The sequence below is a fragment of the Episyrphus balteatus genome, chromosome 2, assembly GCF_945859705.1.
Source record: "Episyrphus balteatus chromosome 2, idEpiBalt1.1, whole genome shotgun sequence".
Taxonomy (NCBI): domain Eukaryota; kingdom Metazoa; phylum Arthropoda; class Insecta; order Diptera; family Syrphidae; genus Episyrphus; species Episyrphus balteatus.
In genome coordinates, this window is record NC_079135.1 from 29,142,349 (window position 1) to 29,169,732 (window position 27,384).

At 33.0% G+C, this 27,384-nt stretch overlaps 2 protein-coding genes across 5 annotated transcripts in view; one reads left to right on the forward strand and one right to left on the reverse strand.

The window, feature by feature from the left end:
- LOC129910239 (uncharacterized protein DDB_G0271670-like) overlaps positions 1–27,384 on the forward strand; it is a 227,236-nt gene that overhangs the window by 54,090 nt on the left and 145,762 nt on the right. The gene's annotated exons all lie outside the window — the stretch shown is intronic.
- LOC129910242 (uncharacterized) lies at positions 5,761–23,217 on the reverse strand. The gene is made up of 2 exons (XM_055987540.1): positions 22,962–23,217; positions 5,761–6,182 (listed from the first exon to the last, which is right to left on the reverse strand). Exons 1-2 carry the CDS (start codon positions 23,113–23,115, stop codon positions 5,761–5,763), a joined length of 576 nt encoding a protein of 191 aa, XP_055843515.1. The 5' UTR covers positions 23,116–23,217.

The window sequence follows — 27,384 nt, forward strand, 5'->3', positions numbered from 1 at the left end:
GGTATAATGAGGTGGATAGGTCGTCCCATGACGGGATTTTTCCCTTTAATATGTTGAAATATGAAAATAAGCACCTTTTCAAAAAATCCCCTCACAAAAACGGTAAGTTAAATTAAAAATTTGACAGACACGTGTCAAGTTATTTTATTTTTCCTAACTTATCACATAAAAATTATTTAAAAAATCTTTCATTCTGATTTTTGGTGAATTATTTCTCAAATATCGAATTGGAGTATCATGACTTTAAAAAGACTATATCTCGAGTTGTAGATTTTTTACATTTTTTTGTTCTATGTGTGGCTTTTATATTTTTATAATATCTATCGAATCCAATTTCAATTTTATTTCTATCACGTTTTGTTTAGAAAATAAATTTTTGCCCTTTTTCTAAATTTACCTTTGTTTACCCTACTCAAACTTCAAATTTTAAAAAATCCTGAAAATCAAAATTTTTAAATTAAATTTCCTATGACATTATATTTTTTTTATAACTCTTAGGCTTGCCATATAAGCAGGGTCGCATTTTCAAAAATTTGCAAAAATGAACTTTAAGGCCTGGCAACCCTATGCCTTGACAGGATATCGCTTGGCAACCCATGTGCAATTTATTTCCTTAGACACTAGCTTTCAGAAAATATAACTCTCAACTGGTATAACGATGAGGGTAGGTCGTCCTATGGCGGGATCTCCTACTATTAGCGGAGAGGGTAATGGAGAACGATTATCCAGAGGTGGAAGATAAAATTACTGGTTTCGACATGTCCCAAACATGTCCCGGACACTTCCCGGACATGTCCCGGACACATCCCGGACATGTCCCGGACATGTCCCGGACACGTCCCGGACATGTCCCGGACATGTCCCGGACATAACCCGGACACGTCCCGGACATGTCCCAAACATGTCCCGGAAACGTCCCGGACATGTCCCGGACACGTCCCGGACATGTCCCGGACACGTCCCGGACATGTCCCGGACACGTCCCGGACATGTCCCGGACACGTCCCGGACATGTCCCGGACACGTCCCGGACATGTCCCGGACATGTCCCGGACATGTCCCGGACATAACCCGGACACGTCCCGGACACGTCCCGGACACGTCCCGGACATGTCCCGGACATGTCCCGGACACGTCCCGGACACGTCCCGGACATGTCCCGGACATAACCCGGACACGTCCCGGACATGTCCCGGACATGTCCCGGACACGTCCCGGACATGTCCCGGACACGTCCCGGACATGTCCTGGACACGTCCCGGACATGTCCTGGACACGTCCAAAACATGTCCCGGACACGTCCCGGACATGTCCCGGACACGTCCCAGACATGTCCCGGACACGTCCCGGACACGTCCCGGACATGTCCCGGACACGTCCCGGACATGTCCCGGACACGTTCCGGACATGTCCCGGACACGTCCCGGACATGTCCCGGACATGTCCCGGACACGTCCCGGACATGTCCCGGACATGTCCCGGACACGTCCCGGACATGTCCCGGACATGTCCCGGACATGTCCCGGACACGTCCCAGACATGTCCCGGACACGTCCCGGACATGTCCCGGACACGTCCAAAACATGTCCCGGACACGTCCCGGACATGTCCCGGACACGTCCCAGACATGTCCCGGACACGTCCCGGACACGTCCCGGACATGTCCCGGACACGTCCCGGACATGTCCCGGACACGTCCCGGACATGTCCCGGACACGTTCCGGACATGTCCCGGACACGTCCCGGACATGTCCCGGACATGTCCCGGACACGTCCCGGACATGTCCCGGACATGTCCCGGACATGTCCCGGACACGTCCCGGACACGTCCCGGACATGTCCCGGACATGTCCCGGACACGTCCCAGACATGTCCCGGACACGTCCCGGACATGTCCCGGACATGTCCCGGACACGTCCCGGACACGTCCCGGACATGTCCCGGACACGTCCCGGACATGTCCCGGACATGTCCCGGACACGTCCCGGACACGTCCCGGACATGTCCCGGACATGTCCCGGACATGTCCCGGACATAACCCGGACACGTCCCGGACATGTCCCGGACATGTCCCGGACACGTCCCGGACATGTCCCGGACACGTCCCGGACATGTCCTGGACACGTCCCGGACATGTCCTGGACACGTCCAAAACATGTCCCGGACATGTCCCGGACACGTCCCAGACATGTCCCGGACACGTCCCGGACACGTCCCGGACATGTCCCGGACATGTCCCGGACATAACCCGGACACGTCCCGGACATGTCCCAAACCTGTCCCGGAAACGTCCCGGACATGTCCCGGACACGTCCCGGACATGTCCCGGACACGTCCCGGACATGTCCCGGACACGTCCCGGACATGTCCCGGACACGTCCCGGACATGTCCCGGACACGTCCCGGACATGTCCCGGACACGTCCCGGACATGTCCCGGACATGTCCCGGACATGTCCCGGACATAACCCGGACACGTCCCGGACACGTCCCGGACACGTCCCGGACATGTCCCGGACCTGTCCCGGACACGTCCCGGACACGTCCCGGACATGTCCCGGACATAACCCGGACACGTCCCGGACATGTCCCGGACATGTCCCGGACACGTCCCGGACATGTCCCGGACACGTCCCGGACATGTCCTGGACACGTCCAAAACATGTCCCGGACACGTCCCGGACATGTCCCGGACACGTCCCAGACATGTCCCGGACACGTCCCGGACACGTCCCGGACATGTCCCGGACACGTCCCGGACACGTCCCGGACATGTCCCGGACATGTCCCGGACATGTCCCGGACACGTCCCAGACATGTCCCGGACACGTCCCGGACATGTCCCGGACACGTCCAAAACATGTCCCGGACACGTCCGGGACGTGTCCGGGACGTGTCCGGGACATGTCCGGGACATGTCCGGGACATGTTTTGGACGTGTCCGGGACATGTCCGGGACGTGTCCGGGACATGTCCGGGACGTGTCCGGGACATGTCCGGGACGTGTCCGGGACGTGTCCGGGACATGTCCGGAACGTGTCCGGGTTATGTCCGGGACATGTCCGGGACATGTCCGGGACATGTCCGGGACGTGTCCGGGACGTGTCCGGGACATGTCCGGGACGTGTCCGGGACATGTCCGGGACATGTCCGGGACATGTCCGGGACGTGTCCGGGACATGTCCGGAACGTGTCCGGGACATGTCTGGGACGTGTCCGGGACATGTCCGGGACATGTCCGGGACATGTCCGGGACGTGTCCGGGACATGTCCGGGACATGTCCGGGACGTGTCCGGGACATGTCCGGGACATGTCCGGGACGTGTCCGGGACATGTCCGGAACGTGTCCGGGACATGTCCGGGACGTGTCCGGGACATGTCCGGGACGTGTCCGGGACGTGTCCGGGACATGTCTGGGACGTGTCCGGGACATGTCCGGGACGTGTCCGGGACATGTTTTGGACGTGTCCAGGACATGTCCGGGACGTGTCCAGGACATGTCCGGGACGTGTCCGGGACATGTCCGGGACGTGTCCGGGTTATGTCCGGGACATGTCCGGGACGTGTCCGGGACGTGTCCGGGACATGTCCGGGACATGTCCGGGACGTGTCCGGGACGTGTCCGGGACGTGTCCGGGTTATGTCCGGGACATGTCCGGGACATGTCCGGGACATGTCCGGGACGTGTCCGGGACATGTCCGGGACGTGTCCGGGACATGTCCGGGACGTGTCCGGGACATGTCCGGGACGTGTCCGGGACATGTCCGGGACGTGTCCGGGACATGTCCGGGACGTGTCCGGGACATGTCCGGGACGTGTCCGGGACATGTCCGGGACGTTTCCGGGACATGTTTGGGACATGTCCGGGACGTGTCCGGGTTATGTCCGGGACATGTCCGGGACATGTCCGGGACGTGTCCGGGACATGTCCGGGACATGTCCGGGATGTGTCCGGGACATGTCCGGGAAGTGTCCGGGACATGTTTGGGACATGTCGAAACCAGTAATTTTATCTTCCACCTCTGGATAATCGTTCTCCATTACCCTCTCCGCTAATAGTAGGAGATCCCGCCATAGGACGACCTACCCTCATCGTTATACCAGTTGAGAGTTATATTTTCTGAAAGCTAGTGTCTAAGGAAATAAATTGCACATGGGTTGCCAAGCGATATCCTGTCAAGGCATAGGGTTGCCAGGCCTTAAAGTTCATTTTTGCAAATTTTTGAAAATGCGACCCTGCTTATATGGCAAGCCTAAGAGTTATAAAAAAAATATAATGTCATAGGAAATTTAATTTAAAAATTTTGATTTTCAGGATTTTTTAAAATTTGAAGTTTGAGTAGGGTAAACAAAGGTAAATTTAGAAAAAGGGCAAAAATTTATTTTCTAAACAAAACGTGATAGAAATAAAATTGAAATTGGATTCGATAGATATTATAAAAATATAAAAGCCACACATAGAACAAAAAAATGTAAAAAATCTACAACTCGAGATATAGTCTTTTTAAAGTCATGATACTCCAATTCGATATTTGAGAAATAATTCACCAAAAATCAGAATGAAAGATTTTTTAAATAATTTTTATGTGATAAGTTAGGAAAAATAAAATAACTTGACACGTGTCTGTCAAATTTTTAATTTAACTTACCGTTTTTGTGAGGGGATTTTTTGAAAAGGTGCTTATTTTCATATTTCAACATATTAAAGGGAAAAATCCCGTCATGGGACGACCTATCCACCTCATTATACCAGTTGATAGCTATATTTTCCGAAGGGTAGTGTCTAAAGAAACAGTTTGCACATGGGTTGCCTAGCGATATCCTGTCAAGGCATAGGGTTGCCAGGCCTTAAAGTTTATTTTTGCAAATTTTTGAAAATGCGACCCTCCTTATATGGCAAGCCTAAGAGTTATAAAAAAAATATAATGTCATAGGAAATTTAATTTAAAAATTTTAATTTTCAGGATTTTTAGAAATTTGACATTTTAGAAGGGGAAACTGAGGTAAATTTAAAAAAGGGTCAAAAAGCTATATCCTTAACAAAGAGTGGTAGAAAAAAGATTGATACTGGAATCGATAGATATTGTTAAATTATATAAGTCACACATACAAACCAAAAATGTAAAAAATCTGCTACTCGTGATATGGACGTTTAAAAGTCAAAACCGTGAAATTCGATGTTTGAGAAATTATTCACCAAAAATCAGCACGAAAGGTATTTGAAATAATGTTTATGTTATTAGAGGGCATAAATAAAATAACTTGACACGTATCTGCCAAATTTTTGATTTGACTTAGTTTTTGGTTCCTGTGTATTTTTGAAGAATAACACCGAAACAGTGAATTGAATTGTAAAAATCTGTAATTCTTCAAAAATAACTCTCAACTGGTATAACGATGAGGGTAGGTCGTCCTATGGCCGGATCTTAGACTATAATAGCAAAAATTTCAAAACGACGGGACGGTTCCGGGGCGTGTCCGGGACATGTCCGGGACATGTCCGGGACATGTCCGGGACGTGTCCGGGACATGTCCGGGACATGTCCGGGACATGTCCGGGACATGTCCGGGACGTGTCCGGGACATGTCCGGGATATGTCCGGGACATGTCCGGGACGTGTCCGGGACATGTCCTGTCCATGTTTCCGACATGTTGATTTAGTTTCTATTCCCAAATGTGGAGGTTTGTGACATCAAATTTCATTTCTAACCAAAATATATTAACAAAAAAAAAACAAAGAACATATGTATGATTATTTTTATTTTTTTTTATTATCATATTCCTTTCTTTGGAGGACTTCTTCAAAGACACCAGTTATTTTATGTTCCACCTCTGGATAATGCTTGTCCATTACCCTCTCCATTAGTGGCAAAAATTTTAAAAGCAGTTGTTCCGCTTTGTTTTTGCCAGAAGATTGAGGTAGCGGCGGCTCAATATTTATTCTCAGACATATTTCCTTCTCTGTTGAGCACATAGCCCTTTCGTTCTCAGTGAAGGAACTACTCGGGCATCGTTTATCCACTGTCGTCGACTCTACGTCAATTGACGTATTTGCATTTTTTTTTATGTATGGCATTAAAAATTGCATTTGGTTGTGCAAATAATATTGCTTGTTCGGATTGCGGAGGCTTCGCACGAAACTATGTCGCAAATTCCTCCACTTCTCCATGCAGTCCGACACTGTAATGAAAAATGTTTTTAATTATTTATTTGTACACATTTTTACGCACCGTAAAAAAAAGAAGAATAAATGTCAATATAAAATAAACTTTTATTCCTAGGAAAAAGCTCTAACTGAGGTTTATCTGACCATTGAATAATTGGCTTTTAATATATTAAAACAAACGAATATTTTTTGAACAAATTAGTCAGTCTGTGAGTCAGTGAGTCTGTCAGTCTGTCAGTCTGTCAGTCTGTCAGTCTGTCAGTCTGTCAGTCTGTCAGTCTGTCAGTCTGTCAGTCTGTCAGTCTGTCAGTCTGTCAGTCTGTCAGTCTGTCAGTCTGTCAGTCTGTCAGTCTGTCAGTCTGTCAGTCTGTCAGTCTGTCAGTCTGTCAGTCTGTCAGTCTGTCAGTCTGTCAGTCTGTCAGTCTGTCAGTCTGTCAGTCTGTCAGTCTGTCAGTCTGTCAGTCTGTCAGTCTGTCAGTCTGTCAGTCTGTCAGTCTGTCAGTCTGTCAGTCTGTCAGTCTGTCAGTCTGTCAGTCTGTCAGTCTGTCAGTCTGTCAGTCTGTCAGTCTGTCAGTCTGTCAGTCTGTCAGTCTGTCAGTCTGTCAGTCTGTCAGTCTGTCAGTCTGTCAGTCTGTCAGTCTGTCAGTCTGTCAGTCTGTCAGTCTGTCAGTCTGTCAGTCTGTCAGTCTGTCAGTCTGTCAGTCTGTCAGTCTGTCAGTCTGTCAGTCTGTCAGTCTGTCAGTCTGTCAGTCTGTCAGTCTGTCAGTCTGTCAGTCTGTCAGTCTGTCAGTCTGTCAGTCTGTCAGTCTGTCAGTCTGTCAGTCTGTCAGTCTGTCAGTCTGTCAGTCTGTCAGTCTGTCAGTCTGTCAGTCTGTCAGTCTGTCAGTCTGTCAGTCTGTCAGTCTGTCAGTCTGTCAGTCTGTCTGTCTGTATTATTTATTACTGTAAGTGTTGCCGTTGTTTTTTAATAATTTTTTTTTAGAAAAATGCCCCTCCCACCTAAACGGGGGGAGATAGACCCCCCTCTTAACCCCTTACCGCATGATTTTTTTTTTTCGTGAAAAAAATATACAGGGTGTCCCAAAAGTAATGGATCAAACGAAATATGCTGATAGGCCAACTTTAGGGCTCTCAGAATTTAGTAACTTGTTCATCCCAAATCCTTACGGTTTTCAATTTAATGCAGTTTTTGTGAATTATCGAAAAATCTCGACTTTGCAACAGTATTTTGCTTCCTCCGGTCATAATTGATTTTTGTTTTTTACAATTCTTTCACTAAAACATTGGCTAATAAGAATAAATAATTATTTAATCAAAATATTTCTTATTTCATACGCCATTTTGCTGCAAATTAATTAACAGTTCCATGTTTTATAAAAACTCAATTACTTAATTTTTTTTCAGAGCAACACACTGCAAAAAATTTGTATGGTGTGCCACAGGTTAATTATTTTAAAAACTTGCCGTGTTATTGCACTTTTCAAAAATGTATAAAAGTTTCCAAACTTGAAGTTAGAACAAAAGATATTACAATTTTAATGCAACAAAACAAGCCTTTTCAGAGAAAAATAACAAAGAAAAATAAACACATTTCCTCGACTGTTGTTTATGTTGTTGTTTATTTCTTTTTGAATAAAAGCCTCGATTTTTGTTTGTTATTTTGCTCTGAAAACCCCTGTTTTTTGCATTAAAATTGTAATATCTTTCGTTCTAATTTGAACTTTGGAAATTTGTATACATTTTTGAAAAGTGCAATAACACGGCAAGTTTTTAAAATAATAAACCAGTATCACACCATACAATTTTTTTTCGGGATGTTCCTCTCAAATAAAAGTAAGAAATTGAGTTTTTATAAAACATGGAACTATTACATAATTTGCAGCAAAATGGCGTATGAAATAAAAAATATTTTGATTAAATAATTATTTCTTATTATTAGGCAATGTTTTAGTGAAAGAATTGTAAAAAACAAAAATCAATTATGACCGGAGGAAGCAAAATACTGTTGCAAAGTCGAGATTTTTCGGTAATTCACAAAAACTGCATTAAATTGAAAACCGTAAGGATTTGGGATGAACAAGTTACCAAATTCTGAGAGCCCTAAAGTTGGCCTATCTGCATATTTCGTTTGATCCATTACTTTTGGGACACCCTGTATATGGTAGATTTTGTTAAATTAAAAGACACGTGTTTCAGGAATTTTCAATTTTTTGAGTAAAAGTCGGAAAATTTTGGTTTTTCCGGTTTGGATCATATTTGGCACATTGAGCAGAAAACGAACAAAAAAAAATGTAAATTAAATTAATTATACGTAAAAACTACGCGCTGGAACTGTATGAGTCTCAATAAAATAGATTAAAAGGCCTTTTAATCTATTTTAAATTAAATTTATAACATTCCGCACGAAAACGTAGAAAAAATCAGGTGTAGATAATAAGAAAAAAAATTAATTTGTTCCCTTGTTGCACGATGGCTCATATATGGACCAACAGGAGGGGAACATTTCTGCACGGTGGCTCATATATGATCCAATCACTTAATGCCACTTTCAAATGTCTAAAACTTGATAAATGTAACAAAATATTATTAGCAATAATAATCACATTATATCCTTTATTGGCATATTTTTTTAAAAGTTCTTACTCATTGTTTTATATTTTTTATTCAATTTTCAATTTTTCAAATATGCTCCGTCCTGCCTATCGCCAGTTCGGCCACTTTACCGGATAACTATGCTCGCCCAAATCATTACAGATGGCGTTTTATAATGTTATTTAGAGGCCTTATATTACTTAATTCGAAAAGTTTAAACAAAACTAGATTTTTTTTTTAACTTTAAAGTATGTTTTATACATTGTTAAAAAGGTATATTTATCTTCTATCAGAAACTGTAAAAAAATCGAAATTTTTTTCTGTTTTGTTATTATATACCTACATTTCCCAAATTTCTATATAAAAAGTCTTAAAAATTTAAGCAACTTGGACTCTAAGACAAGTTGACCAAGTCGTGCATTTTATTGTTTTTATTGTCAAATACATTTACCCAATTTGTATAAAAAAAAGTCTTACTTTGTACCTTGAATCCTAAGAGCAAGGTCATTTTATTTTTTATATCACAGGTGTTTAAAGTTTTTCATAAAATATTTTATTTTACATTTACAAAACGAATTTCAAAATTATTTTAAAGAAAGCTGCAACAACTATTAAAACTTTTTACTGCTTATAATGTAGTCAATTATTGTAGATAATTATAAAAAAAAAATAATTAAATTCATTCATTCGTGGTTGTGGTGCACGAAAATGTAAGATGATGAAAACAAAAATGTATACCTACTGAACAAAGAAAGCTAATATTTTATAAACTGGTTGGTATAAATTTTTTTTATTACAGTAATAATTCCATCTATCAGCCATTTCAACTTTCAGGCTTGTTAATTCTTTACCGGACATCCTGTTTATGTAGTTAGTTGTAGGTATATACATTTGGGCGTTCGTTATTTTTGAATTAAATTCCTAAGTGGAAAAACTGTTTCCTAATTTCCTCTAATTTTTCAGATTTTTATTTTGACACTAGATGGCACCCCAGGCGGGTTAAAGTTTTTTCTCATTTGAAATAGGTATAGGATGAGGCCATTTATTTAGATATAGACTTAGGCCGTGTGTGAATTGCGTTGAATAGTTAAATTGTGTAAAATTTTTGACACTATTGAGGTGAATAAAAAATTTTCAGCTGTTAAACATTTATTGGGCTCCGGGACCTGGTTAAATTTGAGTTAAATTTTGTTTGCAGATGGTTTTGTTTTGTTTTTTTATTAAAAAGACGTACCTATCATGGCAGAAAAAAGGCAGACAAAATTTTAAACAGTAAATTCTTTTTTTGAAATTATTTTGTTCACCTCAATAGTGTCAAAAATTTTACACAATTTAACTATTTAACGCAATTCACACACGGCCTTAAATCAAATTTTTATTGTCTACATTGAACAACGTTTTCAAAAAGGTATATCATTTTTCTATGACCAGGGGTTTAGTCAGGGCATGCATGGTTTTTTAGGTTTATTAAAGCAACCATGTTTTATTAAAACAATCATATTAAATAGCATGAAAAATAAAATACAACCCAAAAAAAAAAAAAAACATGCATATCCTGATTAAACCCCTGGTCTTAGAAAAATGATTTATCTCTTTTTGAAAACATTGTTTAATGCAGACAAGAACCTCATCAAAAAAAAATTGATTTAAGTCTATATCTTAAAAAATGGCCTCATCAGTCCAACACATACCTATTTCAAATGAGAAAAACTGTAACCCTCTTGAGGCGCCATCTAGTGTCAAAATAAAAATCTGGAAAAATTAGAGCATTTTGTTTTCCCATTTAGGAACTTGATTCTCGAAAAAAAAAACCTAAATAACGAGCACCCTAATGTACATACATATACTATTGAAATTTATTTTGTAATGAAAGCAGAAATTCAAATAATTTTAAAACTCTATCTACCCAACTTATTGACTTTTTTGTATCCTTGGTTCTTATCCCAAAAGCAAACTTTTTGCCAAGTTTCATGAGTGTAACAATTTTTTTTTATTTGTTGATTTAATGTACTATTTTCCCTGTATGTACTATAATCAAACAAAAATATATGTATGTGGATCAACCTTTTGGCTATTTTTACTTGCGATATAGGTACTATATATCAAGTTATGCATTCGTACAAAAAAAAAAAAGTTGAGATAGCATTTTTCCATGACATTACGATGGTAGAGAATGCCAAAAAAGTGGGTCCCGGAAGTCCGTCTGTCTGTCCGTCTGTCAGTCTGTCAGTCTGTCAGTCTGTCTGTCTGTAAACGAAGCTACAGCTTAAACGGATGAACCGATTGATGTCAAACTTGGTATGTAGCATTATTTGGCGCCTCTCCAGAGGGGTTTTTGGAATTAATTTTTTTTTGACCAAAAATAACGGTACTTGTCATATACCGATTTTAGTAAAATTGAAATATCTCAAAAACGGCTCCAACGATTTTGTTTAAAAAATTCAAATGTTAGTTTTAAGACAAGGTCTATCTTTCAATAAAAAATTTTTTTTTGAAAATCATTATTAACGGTACCTGCCATAGAACCGTTTTTTTTCAAATCCGATTATCTCTTATTCGATTTCAACGAAACTTTTTGTGAAGAAGCATTTATATAATTTAAATATAAACCAAAAACAAAATTTCAAAAAAAATAATTTTTGGATTTTTAAAAAAATGTTGAAAATTATTTTTTCAAAAATCAAATTTTCGAAAACGGGACATTGAATTTTTTTGAAATTTTTTTTTTAGATGTTGATTAGTGATTTTTACAAAATGGCGTACCAATATTATTTTAAAACTTTTTTTCCAAAAAATTATTTGTAAAAAATTAGATTTTTAAAAAACGGCTCTAACGATTTTGAAATTTTTTTTTCTAAAAATGCATGTTAATATATCAATCAAAATTGCATACTTGTTTTGGAGGGCAATTTGATTTCAGATTTTATTTTATTTTCTTAAAAAACTAATTTTATTTTTTTTTTTTACCTATATAGTAGGTACCTACATTTTCCAAATTTCTATATAAAAAGTCTTAAAAATTTAAGCAACTTTAACTCTAAGAGCAAGTTCGTGCGACCCAGTCGTGCATTTTATTTTTATAGAACAAGAGAATGCTTCAATTGTAGGTATGCCTCAATCATTAATGTACTACGACACGTCTACAAACAAATTACAATTTTTTAAAGCCAACCATCCATTATAACTGATATAACGGTTCTTCTCTCACTGGTTCTGGTGATTGATGTTGGCAAACGATCTTCATAGGTGTTCTGTAGTATTTTTGGACTTTTTGAATTTAATATTTCGCAGCTTGTAGTGCATCTGCATACACTACGCGCCACTTGAACAGAAACAGCAATAATTCCTATCTTCGTGACCTTGTTTGAATTCCAATTCAAGCCCACTTAGAATTGAATGAGAAACAACAATTTTACTTAAGAAAAAACTCGATTGGCGCTTTGGTCAGGTAATAGAACAGGTTTTTGGTTTTGCATTTTTAGTTTTGAACAAACAATGTTGTAAAAACAAAAAACGAAAAACAGAAACCGAATGGCTACTAGTTGCATTTTTTTGCATTATTTCACACAAAAAAAACACTGTTTACTTTGCTTCACTTGAATACAGGGTTGAAAAAATATCAATTGAAAAAATATGCATTTGAAATTAAAAAAAAAATTATTGCAAATAAAAAAATTATTTGCATTAAAAAAAATATTTATCGCAACTGAAAAAAATTTACATTAAAAAAAATTTTTTACTGCAGCTGAAAAATATTTGTTGCAAGTAAAAAACTTCTGCATTAAAAAACAATGTTATTCCAACTGAAAAATAATTGCATTGAAAATAAAATTTTGATTGCAAATTTTGCATTGAAAATAATTTGTATTTCAAATAAAAAATTTTCTGCATTGAAAAAAAAAATCAATGCAAAATGTGTGCATCATATTTTTTTTTATATTTGTCGAATTTCTTACAATTCTATCTATTTGACCATACCATATTCGAACCTAATGTATGGCCAAATAGCCAAAATTGTAAGAAATGCACACATTTTGCATTGAAAATGGAGAAAATTTTTTGTTTGCAATAAAATATTTTTTAATGTAAAATATATTTATTCTCAATTAAAATATTTAATTTAATTAAAATTTCTTTGATTGCAATAAATATTTTTTAATAATGCAAATATTTTTCAGTTGCAATAATTTTTTTTAATACAGAAAATTTTATTTGCAATAATTTTTTTTTTCGTTTCACCAATTCAAAAACAAAAATTATTTTTTACAACCTTCCTTAAATAGAAACACTCTCTTAAATTAGAAAAAAAAATGATGAAAAAACATGGACAATATTGATTCCTTGCAAAATGTTTGTTGCTGTTCAAATGACGTCCATCAGTGTCCATTAGCTTTCTTTTATTTTCCTCGTAATCCAGATCAGGGCCCTATTTCACCAACTTACAAATTTGTAATTACAAGTAATTTTCACAATATTTGTGAAAAAATCGATTAATTTTGTTTCACCAGTTTCTTGTGATCACAAAATTGTACTTGTAATCTACAATTTTAAATTTGTGAAAAAATCCATTTCCTGTTTCACCAAAACTTGTATTTTACAAGTAACAAATTTGTGAGCTTTCAAGTTTCTTGTGGGTTTCTGTTTCACCAAAAAAAAAAGTTACAAGTTTCTATTTATTTGTGAAAATTTTCTACAAGAGTCAAGACGTATGTCATTTTTGTTACAAGTTTGTAAAAACCATATTTAGAGTGATTAAAGTGTTTAAAATGGCCTTACGCCGAAGGCCATTATTATTATTTTTAAAAAAGCTATGTTATTATTATTCAGGGTTGTAAAAATGCATTTGAAATTAAAAAAAAAAAAATCATTTATTGCAAGTAAAAAAAATTCATAATGAAAAAAAAATTACATTAAAAAAAATTTTATTGCAACTGAAAAATATTTGCATTAAAAAAAAAAAATATTTATTGCATATAAAAAAATTTGCTTTAAAAAAAATGTCATGGCAACTGAAAAATATTTGCATTGAAAATTATATTTTTATTGAAAATAATATTTTTATTGCAAATAAATATATTTTGCATTACAAAAAAATTATATTACAAATAAAACATTTTCTGTATTAAAAAAAATAAATGCAAAATGTATGTACTAAATATTTTTTTTAATATTCGTCGAATCCCTTACAGTTTTGACTTTTTGGCCTTAGAAAAGGTTCAATAGTATAGGTAGTTGAAATAACTAATGTAGGTATGGTCAGATACCCAAATTTGTAAGTAATTCGACGAATATTAAGAAAATATATTTAATGCACACACATTTTGCCTTGATTTTATTTTTTCTATTGAGAAAATTTTTTATTTGGGATACAATTTGTTTTTAGTATATTTTAATTTGAAATACATTTTTTTTTTCAATCCAAATATTTTTCAGCTGCAATTAAATTTTTTTAATGCAAAATTTTTTTTTTTGCAATAAAGCAATAAATATTTTTTTTTTTAAGGCAAATATTTTTCAGTTGCAATATTTTTTTTAAATGCAATTTATTTCAGTTGCAATCAATATTTTTTTAATGCATTTTTTTTTTATTTGTAATAAATATTTGTTTTTTTTTTAATTTGTAATGGAAAACAAATATGTACTTTAAAAATTGGTATAGCATTTGTGTTTCAAATCGAATGAAAACATCACAAAATATCTGTTGAAAAAATTTTCCTGATCGCTATAACCTATGAAAAAATTCATTCTCTTTTGATCAAAGAGGCTTGTTTTTATTTCTCATATTTGTAGTTATTCATTATTTAAATTATTTTATTAATTTTCCTCACTATTTACAATATTTTTATTTTACCTATAAATCCATGGATGTCATTATAAAATAATAAATATAAAAATAATCCAGCAATACAAAAATCTTAATATATATTTACAATTTTGTTTGTCATGTCAAAAATTTTTTCTGATTTGATCAAACTACTAAGATATGACAGTATTAGTTATTTGACAATTTTCCGTTTAAAATAGGGTTGCCAAATAAGAGCTCAAGTTTTAAAAATGGCACTCCTATTTTTTCATATTCGTTATCAACTTAGTTTTCATTTGAAACCAATTTTAACCTCTGTCGTTATGAGTTAAGTAACTCAACGGTCAACGCTAAGACTACAACGAGCTTTACAAGTTTGTGAGATAAACTTGTTGTTTATAAGAAAAAAATATATTTGGTGAAACGGTAATTCTACAAACTTGTGGTTTTCTAAAGTTAGTTGTAATTTTTTATTCGATAATCACAAATTTGTGAATTACTTATTTGTACTTTGTGAAACAGAATTCCATTGTACAAATTTGTACTTGTGATCTACAAGTTACAAATTTGTGCTTGTAACTTGTAGTTGGTGAAATAGGGCCCTGATCTGGATCACGAGGAAAATAAAACACAGCATTATGTGTTATATTATAAAAAAATTAAATAATCGGAACGCGAAATAAAGTAAGATGAAATTTCTAAGTGCTCTAACTAAAGTGCCATCAAGTTCATCCTTTTACCTTTACCTCTAAATTCTGAATATGAAATTTATTGAAATTGTTTAAATATAGCACTAGTGGGGTGGCTTAGCAACAAAATCGTGCATTTTTTGATATGATGTTGGTAGTACTCAAAACTCTCAATATAAGAGTTATTTTGATATATTGAGTCACCTAGTATTCCATTCGGAAGAGTTTTTCTGTTTCTTTGGTCAGGGATGGCGAACCTTTTTAGAGCCTCGTGCCATTTAAAAAAAAATATTTATTTGAGGTGCCTTCGGCGTGCCATACAGTTTTGATCTAGTTTTTTTTTTGTGACCACTAGAAGCAAAAATAATTAATTTTAAACTACGCATAGTTTTATTTGTAAACACATCTATTAATTTAAATTTGAAAATAACAGATTTATTCGTGTAGTTCGTTTTAATAAAAAAACAAAATTTCAGATTAAAGGCATAACTAAATGGCCACTTTTTGCAAAGGAGATTTACAAAACTATTATTTCTTTATAGCGCTATTTGTTAAAAAAAAAAACTACAAAAATTGTTTTTGGAATCAAAAAAATAAGCTTTCTGCATCATTGTTTCAAATTTTACGTTCGGAAAAACTGAGTTTGAAAAAAATAAATTTGAAATTTTTCACTTTTCAATTTTTTAGATGTACCTCAGCAAAATAAAACAAAAAAAAACAAAAAATAAAAAGTGAAGGAAATATTGTACATAGTATGACTTCTCTTGTTGTGAACTCGATGCGAAGTAGTTTATATCAGGGCTACGTTTCGTCACTTTAAGCAAAATGCAGGCTGAACTGAAAGAAAAGTTGGAATCATCTGACAATCTGCTTCTAAGCGAATCTTTAACCCTTAACCACCTACCCTCTATATGGGCACTGACTGTGCTTATACAGGGTGTCCCACAGTCACCGCCCCAAACGAAAACCATGGATTCCTGAGGTCATTTTAAGTCGAAAAACTTAAGAGGTAATTTTCTCGTTTTCGTCCCGTTTTCGAGTTACCACGGTTTTTATGATTTTTGTTCTCTTTTCCTTTATCTGGCTTTATCTTTGCCAAACTACGTTTGATTTGAAAATTTTTTTTACAACCAATCAAGAATTTATTACAGTTTTAGTTTGTCTCTAAACTTTTTTTTCTGCGGACAACCGTTTCTCCACAATTTTGCATCAAACACAATTTTCTTCGTTTTTTAAGTTGTTTTTTACACTTTCATATCATTTAAGTCAAAAAAACACGTTAATGAGTATTAATTTTTTGTGCTTTTTATTAAAGCCCAGTTTGTTTTCATAAAAAAAAATAAGTTTTATTTCATTAAAAAGGCAACTGAAATTAATTAAAAAAAATAAACAAACTGAGTGAATTAAAAAAAAAAATTATTTTTAGATACAAAATTTATTTAAATGAATTAAAACTTTTTCTGATCTTTATTTATTTGTTTTTTTCTTAACCACAATAGCTCAGAAAAAGTTTTTAATTCATTTAAATTAATTTTTTATTTAAAAATTATTTTTTTTTTTTAATTCACTCAGTTTGTTTATTTTTTTTTAATTACTTTCAGTAGCCTTTTTTATGAAATAAAACTTATTTTTTTTATGAAAATAAACTGGGCTTTAATAAAAAGCACAAAAAATTAATACTCATTAACGTGTTTTTTTGACTTAAATGATATGAAAGTGTAAAAAACAACTTAAAAAACGAAGAAAATTGTGTTTGATGCAAAATTGTGGAGAAACGGTTGTCCGCAGAAAAAAAAGTTTAGAGACAAACTAAAACTGTAATAAATTCTTGATTGGTTGTAAAAAAAATTTTCAAATCAAACGTAGTTTGGCAAAGATAAAGCCAGATAAAGGAAAAGAGAACAAAAATCATAAAAACCGTGGTAACTCGAAAACGGGACGAAAACGAGAAAATTACCTCTTAAGTTTGGGGCGGTGACTGTGGGACAACCTGTATATTGAGCTCTGTTACAGTAGGAGCCTAAAATTTCGAATTCTTCGTATTCATTCTTATAAACTAACATATCAAAGAATTAAATAAAAATAAAAAATGTAATATAAAAAAAATCTTCAACAAAATTACAAGGCACCAAAATTCACAATTTTTCCGTTGCGGTCTGTGAGACCGCAGGTAGGTGGTTAAGGGTTAATGTTATTCATTTGGACAATTTTTTTTGGAATTGTTCGTCGTATTGCCCACCGCCCTCTCTAGTTCGATTGATTCCAACTCTTTCCTCGTTTCGAGTCGATATCGGACAAATTCATTCAGCTACATTTCAATTTCGTCAATTTCCAACCATTAAAATTTAGATATGTTAAGCTTATCAAAGGATGTCGTATCAGGGTCTATAATAGTAGACCTAGCATTTAAGATAATTCTTTAGTTTGTGAAAACCTAATTACCTGCCGATAAAGAACTGTTCAGTTAATTTTACTTCGTCTGGTTTTTCACGTAAATTCAATCCGTTCTTCAGAGCGTGAGTATCTTCTTCTGAGAAGAAGAGATTTTTACAGTTTTACAAAATCTCAAGAAAAATTTTAATAATAATCATTTTTAGCAAAAAAACAAAACCGACTTCCATGGATCAAAACTGGGTTTTATGGTTTTTAAAATAGTTCCTATGGCTAAAAGTGAACGAAATGGGACCGCACTGCAGCCACCAGCTTTCCAATACAAAAAGAATTATCAAAATTGGTTCACTCAGTCCAAAGTTATGAGGTAACAAACATAAAAAAAAAAAAAAAAAAAATACAGACGAATTGAATACCTCCTCCTTTTTGGAAGTCGGTAAAAATCGTTGAATGTCGCTCAAATGGCAATTGGATTACTTAATTGGTGGCGTGCCGGAAATATTTTATGGCGTGCCACCAATGGCACGCGTGCCATTGGTTCGCCATCCCTGGTATAGGTACTGAAACATTTTTATTAAAATGATACATGATTTCGAGGTATTTCTTGTACGCCCGATCAAATAAAATTAATACCAAAATATCATGTAAAAAGTTATTGGACTCTTTATGAATAGTCTTTTACTAAAAGAGCAAGAGTCAGAATATTACCATAAAAAATAATAAAATATATCCATCAAAATATTTCACGTGTTTTTTTTTTTGTAACACTTATAAAGTTGTACCATTACACCACATGGAAAATTTATGCACTTTTTTTTATTGGATAAAAATGTTATACATTCTATGAGAATCAAAAATAAAAAAAAAAATAATAATCATTTTTGCCATGGAATGTTTACTTTCATGACAAACATACCTATAGAGCTTGGATTAATTACATATATTGAATTTTCATACAAATTGAAGTCTTGAAGAAGTGAAATGCAAGTAAAAGTATGAAAAATAATTGTGCAATTTGTGATAATGGAATGAAATTAAAAGGATTGTTAGTACATTACCTATACCTATAATAAGATGATGAGAAAAATTATAATCATATACTAGCATTTTTTTGAATCTTTCAACTCACCTGTCCATTGCATTTCTTGTGCAATTTCTGTCCACGATTTTACTATCGACTCCTTATTGGGATAATCGGGCAGTTGACAGTTATAAATACACTCGAACTTTAATTAAATTTAAAAAAGTTATGCCATTTTTATAAAAAAAAAAACTTTTTGATTTAATTTATGACAAGATCCTTAGTCTAGACCCGCAAACTCATTCGTTTATATTTTTTGTTTTTATAATTGCATATCTATGAATACATAGAATTGATATTAAATGCAACAATAACAATTGAATGGTTTGTTTGGGGTTTGTTTTTAAAAATTATTTTTCTTGTTTAGATTGTTGTAGCGATTTTTAATTATGAATTGATTATTATTATTATTATTTCCTAAGAGCAATCTTTAATCTTTTGTTTCTATAAAACAAAATAATATTGAAGGTAAAAAAAGCAAAACCAAGCAAAATAACAGGTCTCACGTACTTGCTCTTATTACTCTAAGAGCAAGTACGTGAGCTGCATAGAATGTTAAATACATATTTGTATGGCATTCATAAAATAAAAATTATAATTTAATTTTATCATATATTTTAAAAGAAATGTAAAAAAGTATTCAAAGTTTCTTACGAAAACACATAGGTACGTAGTTTTAATTAATAGCATACAGGAAGGTACTTTATTTGAAAATAAGGACTGTTCAAAAAGGTGTCTTCGTAATTTTAAAAATAACTTTAAATAGGTATACCTACTTTCTTTTAAAATAAATGATAAAATTAAATTAAAATTGTATTATTCAATTTCAAAGTGGCCGAAACACTTGGGAGTTGAGGTCACTTGAACTTGAAATTAAAAAAAAAAAATAATTTTTATTATTTTTTCTTCGTTAATATTATTATTTTATTATTATAAAAAGCTTTAACATTCTAAGAAAAAATATTCATCATAAAACCAAGTATATGCGTGACCCAGTCGTGTATTTTATTTTCAAATATTCTTAAAAGTTCTTACTATTTTGACTATATTTGGCATTATATTAGCTTTAATAATATATAATTGAAAAGCTAATGTTAGGTGAATTTCAAGAAATTCGACGAATATTCGAAAAAAATATTTAATGCACACATTTTGTAACGATTTTTTTTCTTATGCAGAAATTTTTATTTGCAATAGCATTTTTTTTTACTATTTTTCTTATTCGGTATTCTAACAAACCTGATTTGATAAATATTTTATTTTAAATATTGACCCTGCTGTTAAAAAGTAGTTTTGTAAAATAAATATTTATTGAGGGGTAGCCTAGCTGGTAAGGTACTTAAATTATATTCGCACTTGGCTGGGTGGTTTGCATATGGTTTTTAATTTTTTTTTAAGTGACAATTTTTTTTTAAATTAGTGTCGCAAATTTTAAGCGATTTAATAAAATGCTTAAGTCATTTTAGAAAGTTATACTAAGTTAAAAAAAAAGTTAGTTAAGTTGGTAACTTGCTAAAATGGCTTGAGCATTTTACTAAATTGTTAAAATTTTTCTCTTAAATTTTTGATTTAAATTGGAGTTAAATTTGTTAGGTTTTTGATTGAAAACTTTCGTAGGTAATTTTTCCCAAATTGCTTGCGTTTATTCTCATTCAAAGTTATTTTTAGTTGCTTTGATTTTATAGACGGTTCAATTAATTAAAAAAAGCGTTATCAAGAACTATTTTTTATTGTTATCGTAATTTTAGAAAAAGTTCAGTTGCGTAATGATTGCTTCCTTCCAGTGAGCGAATGAAATTTTTTTTTTGCTCAGATTTGAAACGATCTGTATTACAAAATAAAACCACAATCAATATTAACCACAGTCATGTCTGTATGGCAAAAAGAACTGGAATTTTTTGAATGCAATCAGTTTTCATCAACAAAAAAAAAATACCTACAAAACAATAAAAAAAAAACAGTTTTTCCTTCCATCAACGTTTTATGTATTTTTTTTTTTTTTATATAACAAGCTTTTATATCACCGGAAAGCTTATAATTAAATTAGTACCTACACATAATATATGCCTCAATCATAAACTTACGACTTCTACAAACAAAATTACAATTATTTAAAGCCACCCATGTCGAAATTAAAACTAAGATTACGGTTCTTCACTGGTGATTGGTGTCTGCAACCGATTTTGGACTTTTTTAATTGATTAATTGGACAGTTTGTTGTGCATATATCGTTATGTGTTTATAATTATTAAATTATTGGAATGCGAAATAAAGTTAAATCAAATTTCTAAGTGCTCCATCTAAAATGATATCAAGTTCATCCTTAACTGATACCCCTAAATTCTGAATTGTTTCAATATAGCACCGATAAAAAAACTACAACGTGAATATAACATCGACATTATGTCTCACTACTACAAATCACCCTAAAAATTTAAAAACTACCATGAAATAATTTTGAATAATATTTTTAGAAATCCTTTACCTAATACTAAGCAATGTTTATATTTTGCTGTGAGTAACTTAAGTGCAATAAAAGGGGTTTTAATTGGATTAAGCTTTAAAAGCAGATCGTCTTAATTTGTTTATGGGAGCTAAAGCTTAGGCAATCTGCATAACCTAATCAAAATAACTTCAGAGCTCCCCATTCAAAATTACAAATGAACAAGTTACATTAGGTACATTTAAATTTTTTGAGTCAGATGAAACATTTTCAATTAATGTCAAAAGAAGAACGATTTTTTTTAACAGAAATACTTATTTAAAATATTTCCCGACTACCAAATACAAAACTTATAATCAGTTAGACAAATGTAATTTTTGAAGTGAAAACTTCTTTAGTATCGTAGTGATTTGAAACAAGATGAAACGAAAACGCGACACGACTTCAACTTGTTATAAATTTTTTGTTTTAATAGATAGATGAATGAAATTTGTACTGTAGATAGGTAATTAAATAAATTATAATTGTACAAAATTTCAATTAATTTCATACTAAAAATTCGGAGATAACGGTAAAAAGATGTTATTTTCCAACACACGTTATATCTTTTGATCTAGTGCACATACAAATTTGATTTAACTTTAATACGCATGCTGATAACATAACCTTTTATTTGATATATCACACATAACGTTACGTGCTCTACAAGTTACACAATCTTAAATTGAAAAAAATTTAAAAATACCTCAAAACACCTGTGGAGATCTTTTGGCGATGACCAGCTACCAGTGTAGGAAGTACCGTAATCTCAGTCTGGAAATTCGACATGGTTGACTTTAAAAAATTCTAACTTCTCTTGTAGACATCTTGCAAATAAGATTTATGCATCATTATACAAGGTGAAACAATAAGCTTCCACATGGTATAAAATTTTTAAAAGGTTGTTAAACAGAAACATTGATTTAATAGCATGAGAACATAAAAATAAATGTTTTTTTTTTGCTTTTTGGATGAAATTTCATCGAGTTTAAAAAATTCTAGCTCTTTTTGTAGATGTCTCGTAGAACTGATCGATGTTTATATTTTGAGCTAAGACAATAAGATAATATAAGCTTTCAGATGGTATAATATTACAGGTTGTTAGGGAAAAAATGCATTTACTAGCGTGAGAAGACAAAAATACCTGTTTTTTCGCTTTTTTTGATGGAAATTAATCGAGTTCAAAAAATTCTAGCTCTTTTTGTAGATGTCTCATAGACCTGTTCGATATATATATTTTGAGCTTAGACAATAAGATAATATAAAATTTATATAGGTTGTCATATAAAAAACATGGATTTGAAGGTGATAGAATAAAAATAGGTAGATTTTTTCTATTTTTTTTTTTTTGCAAGAAAAATGATTTTTTTTTAAGGTTTCACTTCTACCACGTGTGAATTGCACACATGATTTTTTTTGTATAACACTTCAAACCATAAACCGTTTCAAAAACAACAACAGTTTTTTAATGTATCAAAAAAGCCGAATTATTTTCCAATAAAATTCCTACATACATTCATAACTGTTTTACATGAAAAATTAAAAGTTCTTGTTTTCCTTTTGAATTCTATCTTTACAAGGGTGAATCACACTTTTATCAAAGATTTTTTTTAGCACTATTTTATGTATTCTGTATTTCACGTTCTTACCTAATGAAACATTTTCACAAAGTTAAAAGTTTTTTGTATAATAACTTCATTATTGTTTCCTATTCTTGATATATTAGCTTTAGATGGAATACAAAAAAAAACTCACCTGTCCATTGCGTGCTTTCCGCAATCTCTCGCCATGCCATATCTATCGCCACTTTATTAGGGTAGTCGGGACATGTATTTTTATAAATGCATTCCCGACTTTCAATCAAATTGATGAAAAAAATATTTTTTTCGTTAATTGAGGAACTCGCCATTTTTTTACTTTGTTAAAAGTTAGTACGTAGGTATACAATTCTTTACTTTGTTAAAAGTTAGTAGGTATATAATTTATTGACAGCTTTGTCAAAGATAAAGAAATTTCCTTCATATAAGTTTCCCCCTTGTAGCCCATTCCTTTTGAATTTCATGTCCATGATTACATAGAATCTATGTTAAAATGCAATAACAACAATTTAATGGTGAGTTTGGTTTTATAAGTTTATTCTTTTGTTTAGAATTCGATTATTGTTGTCGTTAAATAATGTGTTTTTTCGCACCAGATTGAAAATTGGTACAGACTTTTAATTAATCATTTAAATTAGATTGCGAAAAGTTCAGATCAATCCCATCATTGCGTAATATATGTATGTATGTATATGTAATTAGATAAAGATCAAGTGTCGAAAATTCTTGAACGGTTGAAGCTTTTAAAGAATTGTAGATTCTGTACTTTTTATAGACTCTGACTCTGTATAATTCTCAACCAAAAAGATTAGTTAGGTAATTACAAGGAATCTTTTGAAGATATTTTTATACTTATAGAAAAAATGTAAGATTTCGAATATAACAGTTTTTCGTATTCTTATATCATAAAAAAAAAATCAAGCAAAATAAAATGCAAAACTAGGTCGCATGTAACTGCTCTTAATATAAAAGTCGCAAGGGCTTTTTATAGCATTGAAGAAAGAATTATAATTTTAATTTGATTTTATCATTAATTTTATGGAAAAGTAAAAAAATATTAAAAGTTGTTTTTAAATTACGATATTTCTTTAAATTAAATGGGTTTGATCGCAAAATAATAGATTTCTTGTATAGCAAAGAATTTTTGAAAATTGTTGGAGCCATATTTTTATGAACATTTTCAAAAGTATTGCAAGAAAAAAAATTGCTATACTATTCTGTAGGAATTATTATTCCACATATAAAAACAAAGTTTCAAAAAAAAAACTTTAATCCGTTTCGAAAAAATTGATTAAAAAAAATTAGTTTGTTTTAATAAATTCAAAATGGATATAACTACATATTTGAAAAATATTTTAAGTTTTTATAATAAGATAACTAAAACGCTTTCACACAAAAATTTTTATTGAAATCGGTTGAATCGTTTTCGAGGAAGTCAGAAAACAAGAAAACTAACTGTAAAATGACAAATATACCGATGATGCTCGAGACACTCACAGTTTCCTATGTTTTCGCAAACCCTGTTTTCGCAAACCCTGTTTTCGCAATCTCGAATTCGTTTACTTATCCATAACTTAACCCATATCGCAAGTAAATTTTAATATATTTTTCTTTTTAAAAATGTTTTATAAACAAAATATTTTTGCTTTTTTTTTGGTCAAACATTACATTCTTTTGGACATTTCAAAGAACAAAGTAAACTTCTAATAAGGAACCTAAGTGTAATATGCAAACAAAAAATTATTTAAAATTAAAAAAAATTATTATTTAATTTTAACTAATTTACAAACAATATTGAAAATATTTTACAGAAACTTATTTTTTACTTGCGATATATGTAGTAACTATACCTAGGGCAAGCTTAGGAAACGTAAACAAATCGAAATTGAGATAAAAATCAGATATTATATTACGATTTAGCCGATTTCAATAAAAAAATTTATACAAAAACTAAGATAATCGTTACATAAAAATGTCCCAATTTTTCAAAAATCGCATTTTTGGATTTAAAAAAAAATATTTCTAAATAGTTTTTTGAAAAAACAAGTTTTTAGAAAGGTGTTGATGAATTGTATCAAAACTTGGTTTTTATGAGTTGAATAATATTTTTTTTTAAATGCATACACTGGGGTTTGTGTTGGAGATCTTTGAAAACGGTGTTTAATTAATTATAGAAACAGGTTTTTTTTCATTAATAAATTCTTTAAAAAAATCGCATTATAAATTTCCCTAATTTTGAAAAGCTTTAACATTATAGTTACTTTTATCATAAGAGCAAGAACGTGCGATCCAGTCGTGCATTTTATTTAAAATAAAAAGTCCAAACACTATTATACCTACTTTTGACCAAATTGATAAAAAAAAAGTATAAATGCCACTTTGTAGAGAACTACACAATCTAGATTTTTTTTGTTTATCCACCTTTTGATGATACATATCACCTACCTTTTTAAGAATTATTTGCAAAAACCTATTATTTTCGAAACTTTACTATTTTTATTTTTTTGACGTGGTAACGTCTTATAAATCGTTAAACACTGGCTGAAATAGTTGAGGTTCAAGGTTCGATTCCCAAGTCTGCCAAATACATTTTTTACTTTTATTTTTTGCAAATAATTTTCAATTTTTTTTTTACCTAAACCACATTAACGTTCTCATGTGAAGTTATAGTCTGTAGACAGTTTTTTTTTAAGAAACAAAGTGCCAAAATATTTTTTGAAGAGAATTTGGTACAAATAGGTATTTAACTCCACCGCTTAAATGTTAGTTGTATATGTATACGAAAAATCGATAGTTTCGACATTTAACATTGTAGATAAGTTTTACGTAGATGTTTTTCTGGGGACTGTGGTAAGAATATTTCAATGTTTCCCTTTTTTTTGGCTATTTTGACTGGGCTATATACCATAGAATAAATTTATATATGTATGTTGAAGTGACACCGATAAAAGTTCTCATGTGTTACAAATTGAGTTTTTTCGATAATCAGATGTACTAAAAATATCCCTTCCCTACAGAGAATGGAGCTTGTCTTAGATAATATGTATTATTTTCACATGTTGTTTTTTTTTATAAAAAAGGAAATTTCACTAATACAAATATGAAACAGAAATAAACCGTCGGCATCCTAGGTATAACTAGTATAAACAAGCAAATTTTGGGCATAATTTGTACAAATAAAACAAATATCAAACATATTTAAAACGTATATCAACGACGACCAGAGCTCATAGAGAAAAAGAAAGTGTAATGAGACAAGACAGCAACTACTGACAAAGGTTATTTACATTTGCCTAGTAATTACAACGAAAAGCAATACATTTTTTTCTGAAAACGAGATTAAAAAAAAAACTAAATATGTATTTTTCTTATATGTATGCACTGTATATCGTAGGCAAGTTATATGCATTAAAGTTTCCTAAATTTTAATTGTCATTCTAGCCTAGGTCACAAGGTGGTCTCTCCTTAAAAATAGCTGATCTGGGTTCGTATCTCAAAAGAGATTAGAATTTCTTTTTTTAGATTTTATGAGAAAGGAAAAAAGTTGAAAAAAATACTTGCACTGATTACGTACTGAAGGTGAACAAAAACTGTTCAACGATTTAATAAAGTTTAAATAAAACTCAATGTCTTACTTTTTTTAAAGCAACACACTGAAAAATTTTGTATGGCTTAACATAATTTACTATCTTCATTTTTTGTCTTTGTAGACACAAAATTTGTTGCTGATGCTTTTAATAAAATTTTACTTTTGCTGAAGGAGTTTTTTTTTAATGAAGATTTTTCGACTATTTTTACAATTTTTTACTTGCGTATAGGAAGGTACTATAGGCCATGTTTAAGATTCGTAAAAAAAATCGAACTCGAGATAATCAGACATGACATTATAATGAGTTGAGGTTCAAGGTTCGATTCCCAAGTCTGCCAAATACATTTTTTACTTTTATTTTTTGCAAATAATTTTCAATTTTTTTTTTACCTAAACCACATTAACGTTCTCATGTGAAGTTATAGTCTGTAGACAGTTTTTTTTTAAGAAACAAAGTGCCAAAATATTTTTTGAAGAGAATTTGGTACAAATAGGTATTTAACTCCACCGCTTAAATGTTAGTTGTATATGTATACGAAAAATCGATAGTTTCGACATTTAACATTGTAGATAAGTTTTACGTAGATGTTTTTCTGGGGACTGTGGTAAGAATATTTCAATGTTTCCCTTTTTTTTGGCTATTTTGACTGGGCTATATACCATAGAATAAATTTATATATGTATGTTGAAGTGACACCGATAAAAGTTCTCATGTGTTACAAATTGAGTTTTTTCGATAATCAGATGTACTAAAAATATCCCTTCCCTACAGAGAATGGAGCTTGTCTTAGATAATATGTATTATTTTCACATGTTGTTTTTTTTTATAAAAAAGGAAATTTCACTAATACAAATATGAAACAGAAATAAACCGTCGGCATCCTAGGTATAACTAGTATAAACAAGCAAATTTTGGGCATAATTTGTACAAATAAAACAAATATCAAACATATTTAAAACGTATATCAACGACGACCAGAGCTCATAGAGA